Source organism: Myxine glutinosa, chromosome 14 (assembly GCF_964187855.1).
Source record: "Myxine glutinosa chromosome 14, kmMyxGlut1.1, whole genome shotgun sequence".
In the NCBI taxonomy this organism is placed as follows: Eukaryota; Metazoa; Chordata; class Myxini; order Myxiniformes; family Myxinidae; genus Myxine; species Myxine glutinosa.
The window spans coordinates 55,980,118-55,987,595 of record NC_136274.1 but is presented as its reverse complement, the minus strand read 5'-3'; the positions used below and the strand labels follow the sequence as shown (position 1 = coordinate 55,987,595).

General features: G+C 44.8%; 1 protein-coding gene across 3 annotated transcripts in view; it reads left to right on the top strand.

Moving 5' to 3' along the window:
• The first annotated feature begins 3,510 nt into the window (after positions 1-3,510).
• Positions 3,511-7,478, top strand: part of LOC137439805 (adhesion G-protein coupled receptor G6) — a 93,502-nt gene continuing 89,534 nt past the window's right edge. For 2 of the 3 annotated variants that reach the window (XM_068135915.2, XM_068135913.2), the window contains exons 1-2: positions 3,511-3,645; positions 5,960-6,127. In XM_068135915.2, the coding sequence (XP_067992016.2) occupies positions 6,064-6,127 (64 nt within the window). In that variant the 5' untranslated portion in view covers positions 3,511-3,645; positions 5,960-6,063. Of the gene's footprint in view, positions 3,646-4,807; positions 4,933-5,959; positions 6,128-7,478 lie in introns of all 3 variants that reach the window. The other variant, XM_068135914.2, reaches the window with a different exon arrangement.

The window sequence follows — 7,478 nt, the reverse complement described above, 5'->3', positions numbered from 1 at the left end:
TGGAATTAACTAGGAGGCCGGCTACGACCATTATTTACATTACGAGGATGTTACCATACTTTTGTAACGTTCACATTGTAACGTTTCCACATTCGTTACAATATATAGATATTTAAGAAACAGGAAGTAAATTCCTGTGTGGGGCTAGTGTGAAAAAATTCAGCCCCATGCCCCACTATATATATATATATATATATATATATATATATGTGTATATATATATGTGTATATATATATATATATATATATATATATATATATATATATATATATACTAGCTTGGCTCGGCTCGCTACGCTCGTCTCACCAAGCGTCGTTACTGAGGAACGGGCTTATTTTAGCTGAGAATAATGACTGTACCTGAGTTGCTGTGTTGTCATGATTTACACCAATCATAATACAAACAATTATTTTGCACAAATGTATTTGTTGTGTTTGTGATATTTCATTTTTATTGGCAATTTAGGTTGAAGATTCAGGTTGAATGTTTTTTTTTTCAAGAAAGAACCCCTCAGCACATACATAGGGGAGGGGTAGGTGAAGACTGGAAGTTTGGGACGATTACACCTCACCACCACATAATCCAAAACACCTCACCACCAAGTAATTCAAAACACCTCACCACCAAGTAATTCAAAACACCTCACCACCAAGTAATTTAAAACACCTCACCACCAAGTAATTTAAAACACCTCACCACCAAGTAATTCAAAACACCTCACCACCAAGTAATTCAAAACACCTCACCACCACGTAATTCAAAACACCTCACCACCACGTAATTCAAAACACCTCACCACCAAGTAATTCAAAACACCTCACCACCAAGTAATTCAAAACACCTCACCACCACGTAATTTAAAACACCTCACAGCCATAAAACACGTAATAAAAACACCTCACCACCAAGTAATTCAAAACACCTCACCACCAAGTAATTTAAAGCACCTCACAGCCATAAAACACATAATAAAAACACCTCACAGCTACGAAATTAAAAACACCTCACCACCACGTCATTTAAAAACACCTCACCACCAAGTAATTCAAAACACCTCACCACCACGTAATTCAAACCACCTCATCACCAACTAATTCAAAACACCTCACCACCATGTGATTTTAAAACACCTCAACACCACGTCATTTAAAAACACCTCACCACCACATAATTCAAAATACCTCACCACCAATACCTCACCACCACGTGATTCAAAACCACCACAACGTTATTAAAAACACTTCACAACCACGGAAACAAAAGTTTGAGGAGGTCGTTAAGTGACAACACAGACACTGCCCAGATATGTAGATATATAGATAAATGACTGTACCCGAGTTGCCGTTTTGTCATGGTTTAAACCAATCATAATTCAAACAATTATTTTGCACAAATGTATTTGTAATATACGTGATATCACATTTTGTAAACAATTGAAGTTGAAAACTTAAGTTGAAAAAAAAAATTCCAAAAAAATAAAAATAAAAAATCGAAAATTTTTCAAAACAAATACCCTTAGGACATACCGACGGGAGAGATATGTGTATACCAGAAGTTTGGTACGATTTCACAAAAGTTTGAGAAAGTAGTTCAGTGACAAAACAAGACAAGACAAGACAGGACAGATGCTGCACAGATATATATATAGATATATTTGTGACAAGAACGTCTTCTTCTTCAAGTTGATATAAAACTAGAAAACACGGTCTGCGAGTCGGTGAAGCCGTCTGATTATGTATCTTTATGTACTGTTTGAAAGTTGGTTTCATCCTGTGTATTAATAACATATTGTTGGAATATACCTTTCGACCCTTTAGACTGCTGAGACCCCTTAGACTTTTGAAGACCCTTCAAGTCTCCCAAGACCCTTAAGGCCACCAAGACTGCAGAAGACCCAGAAGACCCAGAACACCCAGAGGACCCAAATTATCCAAATATACAAACCCCAAAGACAACAAAGATACGTAAGACACTTTAGACCCATTGGACCACTTTGACCTTTTTTGATTACAAATATATTACAAATAAATAATATCACCAATATTACAAATACATTTGTACAAAATAAGTGTTTGTATTATAATTAGTGTAAATCATGACAACACAGCAACCCAAGTTCAGTCAGGTCATTATCCTTAGTTAAAACAAGCCCGTGCCTCTGCAGCGATGTGTGATGAGGCGAGCGGAGCGAGCCAATCCACACAAGTTGGCCATAACTATAGCCCCATTATGTTGTCGAAAGAAAATAATTTAACATATTTAAACCATTACAATTATATAATGTCTCGAGAAAGAAACATATTCCAAATAACCTGAAAGTTTAAACCTACAATCTAAGTTGCAACTAATGCATGACATTTACATTTTAATATTCACACACACACACACACACACACACACACACACACACACACACACACACACACACACACACACACACACACACACACACCCGCACACACACACACACACACACACACACACATATGCACACGCACACACACACACACACACACACACACATATACACACACACACACACACACACATATGCACACGCACACAAACGCACACAAACACACGCAAACACACAAACAGACACACACGAATATATATTTACACACGGAAGTACACGTGGATACTTCGAGAAATGGGAGGACTCCGATCCACCATCAGAAACCCGCATATGGGGATAACAACCAACGACACACACAAACACATACAAACACACACACACACACACCATGATATTATTTTTCATTCTTTGAAAAAATGATAATTTTGAGGAATCATTGTTTCATTCTTTCCTCTGTTGCATTGGGAGTTTCCAAAGACAAGTGGCGTCAGAAATCGACCCCGAACCCGAACCCTAACCCGAATCCTAACCCTAACCCTAACCATGCCGCTGCGCAAAGTGACATTCGCGTTCATTGATGAACCTTTTCCCAGAGGGAACGCTGTTCTTATCCCGGGCGTTCTTGTTTTTGGACACGGATAGTCTGTGGGAACAGACAGATACCGTGGCTCCTTTTCCTGAACTTTTCATGGCCCCTTCTGCTCACCCCAAACCTCGAGCATTAAGACAAACTCACATTATCAAGAATGGCACGCCTCGGATATCGTTTCCCCGGAGGGCATCGTCATATCGTGCCTGCAAAATGACGTCAGTTTTGGATCGTCATGACATTTGAACCTTTAAGCACAATTTATTGTCGGAAAATGTACCAAAGTGGAAGCACAATATATCCAGAAACTGAGATATTTGTGGGAATGGAGCAAATTTGGGAATTCTAGGAATTTGGGAATGCAAAGGTATGGAGCAATTGTCCCGAAGGCGTTGCGAGCGGCTCAGATAAAACTTTTGTTTTTTAATCAAACCATGGTGGTGTCCACAACGCAAGAATGTTTTACACGGATGGGGGCGTGGTCTCCATACATACACGAAACTTGAAACTCGTTTGGGGCGGAGTCTTGTACGTGGGCGGAGCTTCCAATCCGCGCAAGTCAGTTTTCACGACCGAGAGGCAATAGATGGGCGCGGTCTCTCCCTTTTCCACCCCAGTCTTCCTTGGTCGTTCGTTGGTCCTCACGCGTGTTTTACTCCGAGAGCCACTCGGGCCGAATATAGAATTCAACCCGGACAGGTAAGCTACCGTGACCGTCACTGTGACGTAGTCGTTTCTAACACCTGCTGGGATATGGTGAGACCTCACACGGATGGTCCAGTAGTCGTATGGGTCGTGTTTATTATTGGTGAATACTTTTCCAGGGGGAAGTAATCGAATTCTGTTCCCAGCGATTATTATCGCCGTGAACATGCACTCAGCAGCGAAAAGCCAAGGATATTCCCAGTAGGTCATCCACATGTGGAAGGACGAGGTTGAGATGTCGGTTTGATGTCCCCGTCGCGGCACAAACCAACGTGACTCGTCATTCTGTGTTTTTGGCTTTTTGATCGCATTTCAATGGAGAAGAGCTCGTGCTCGGTACACGTGCAGGTAATGGATTAAAAGGTGCTCATGGAGGACGTGCTACGTGCTAGTGAAATGAACAAATGCTCGAATCTTTATAATAGCAACGGAATGTGAGCGAAGTGATGTAAACATGTTGGTCAAGTGCGGCGTGGGAGTGATGCACGCACCTCTTCGTACGGAGACTCAAGTGATGCACGCACCTCTTCGTATGGGGACTCGAGTGATGCACGCACCTCTTTGTATTGGGGACTCGAGTGATGCACGCACCTCTTTGTATTGGGGACTCGAGTGATGCACGCACCTCTTCGTATGGGGACTCGAGTGATGCACGCACCTCTTCGTATGGGGACTCGAGTGATGCACGCACCTCTTTGTATTGGGGACTCGAGTGATGCACGCACCACTTCGTATGGGGCCTCGAGTGATGCACGCACCTCTTCGTATGGGGACTCGAGTGATGCACGCACCTCTTCGTATGGGGACTCTTTGGATGCACGCACCTCTTCGTACAGGGACTCTATGGATGGAAGATTCGGATCCAGATACGAGAATTTAAGTGATTCTTCACTGTTGAGAGATGGGGCCAAAAATGATATTTCGCACATCTCAAAAAGTTGTGGACGGATTATGACAAAACTTGGTGGACGGGTTGGGAGTGTGACGAGGATGAATTGATTCAATTTTGGTGAAGGTCCGAATCCGAATCCGATAAAAAAAAAAATTTTTCAAGTGATTCTTCACCATTTAGAGACGGCCCCAAAAAAGGATATATAGCACGATATCTCAAAAACGTGTGGACAGATTATTACAAAACCTGGTGGTTGTTTTTCAGATGACGAGAACAAGTTGATTCGATTTTGGTTCAGGTCTGAATCCAGATCTGGCTTTTCAGTGGGATACAAAATGTAAACTGTTCAGCCTGGCGGAGGTATGCGAGGTGTACACCTGTACGATGAGGTGCGTGCATCATTGGCACCCCCGCACTTGACCAGCCTGTTGACATCACTTCGCTCACATTCCGTTGTTGTAAAGATGATTTAAATGTCGGGTGATGCATCAACGTGTGGAGCGGCCATCGGATGCAGGTTAAGCCGGAAGACGTGTCTGCCAGCATTAGTTGACGTTAAAGATCATACGGTGTCTTTCGCGAATAGTAGGCGAGTTATCACCAGCACACTGAAAAAAATTACAAATTCCTGCCCTGACTGTTGAGAAGGCAACTGTAAACCACCCATTATGACCCTTGCCAAGAGACCGGTCCAGCATCACTGATGAGTGTCAAGAGTATGGTACATCGATGATTGTCACCTGTCTTACTTGTCACTTGTCACTTGTCACCTGTCATTGTCACCTTACATAGACAGACACACTTATTTTTTTTTGTATACAAGGTCGAATGGGCGTTGAGCTCGTGTAAGAGCTAAAAAAAACTTAGACGCTGAGCTTTAGGAAACCTTTTAACCAAAACACGTATGTAATTAAGTCACCAAACGTATCGAGGCGTGTCCTCAGGGAGAGATGCCGAGACAATTGGTCACTTGAAGCTCGAACGATTAAAAACCTGAAATCCTCAAACATTTGATCTGAAACGTAATCCTGTACACACGTCATTGAGTTTTGACCCTACGCAGAAAGACAAAAATAAAATTAGACCTTCAGTAAATGTTCATGCTGTGTGTGCTTTGCATTCTGGGTAAAAAAATATATGGAGAAACGCAGTCTGAAATGTATATAATGGCATAAATGGAAGCATTCAGGGATGCCTGATGCTGCAGAAAATGGTGCTTTTGGTTCACTCATGATCAGATTTCACTCGAACAAAGATACATAGGAGTGAATGTATTTATACAACATGACGAATATAACTGGTGTTTCATTGCCACTCACAAACACAAAAGTTGTCCTGAAAGTAAAATTCTGCAATTGTTGCAAGCATGCTGGACGCCAGGGGCACACCCCAAGTACCAATCCCTTGGTTTTGCAGGAGAACCTCCAAGAACCTCAGTGACAAAAAAAAGAGCATAAAGGAATTTGTGAGGGAGTGAAGAGGAGCGAGGAGCTTTCGAAGAGGTGCGAGCCTTGGATACCATGAGCGCGTACCTTCGAGCGTTGACCTTTTCGACTGCTGTGTGCCTTGTGCTGGCACGAATCGGTAAGTCTTCGTCCGCTGACCGTAGGAATTGTGCAGACAAAAATACTGTCTAATAAGGAAGTCTGACAAGACCCATCGCAAATATGGTATGTCAATAATTTCATGCTCACTGGACGCGACTGTCGATGTTTAAGGATCTCACAGGTTTTTTTTGGTTTTTTTTCGACTAGGCCGTTGTACCCCCTCACCTAATTCCAAATTCTTCCTTCCCTGATTTTGGATCCATCTCTAATGGTGAAGAATCGCTTAAGAAATTAAAATAAGTATCAGATTCGGGTCTTCACCAAAATCGAATCAATTCTTCCTCGTCACACATCAAACCTGTCCGCCAAGTTTCGGCCGAAACGGTCAATAGTTTTGAGATATTATGAAGATTCTTCCCAGAAGACTTCTGATTAGTAAGGGCTCGAATCAGCACCAACATCCCGATTCTAACAGGCAAAATGGAATTGTTCCTCCTCTTCACTCCCAAATAATGTCTTGAGAGAATACGCCAAACACACATGCACTCACACACACGGGAGTGGGTCACACACACACACACACACACCCGGGAGTGGGTCACACACACACGGGAGTGGGTCGCACACACACGGGAGTGGGTCGCACACACACGGGAGTGGGTCGCACACACACGGGAGTGGGTCGCACACACACGGGAGTGGGTCGCACACACACGGGAGTGGGTCGCACACACACGGGAGTGGGTCACACACACACGGGAGTGGGTCACACACACACGGGAGTGGGTCACACACACACACGTGAGTGGGTCACACACACACACGGGGGTGGGTCACACACACACACGGGAGTGGGTCACACACACACACGGGAGTGGGTCACACACACACACACACAGGAGTGGGTCGTACACACACGGGAGTGGGTCGCACACACACGGGAGTGGGTCGCACACACACGGGAGTGGGTGTCGCACACACACGGGAGTGGGTCGCACGCACACGGGAGTGGGTCGCACGCACACGGGAGTGGGTCGCACACACACGGGAGTGGGTCGCACACACACGGGAGTGGGTCGCACACACACGGGAGTGGGTCGCACACACACGGGAGTGGGTCGCACACACACGGGAGTGGGTCGCACACACACTGGAGTGGGTCGCACACACACGGGAGTGGGGTCGCACACACACGGGAGTGGGGTCGCACACACACGGGAGTGGGGTCGCACACACACGGGAGTGGGTCGCACACACACGGGAGTGGGTCGCACACACACGGGAGTGGGTCGCACACACACGGGAGTGGGTCGCACACACACGGGAGTGGGTCGCACACACACGGGAGTGGGTCGCACACACACGGGAGTGGGTCGCACACACACGGG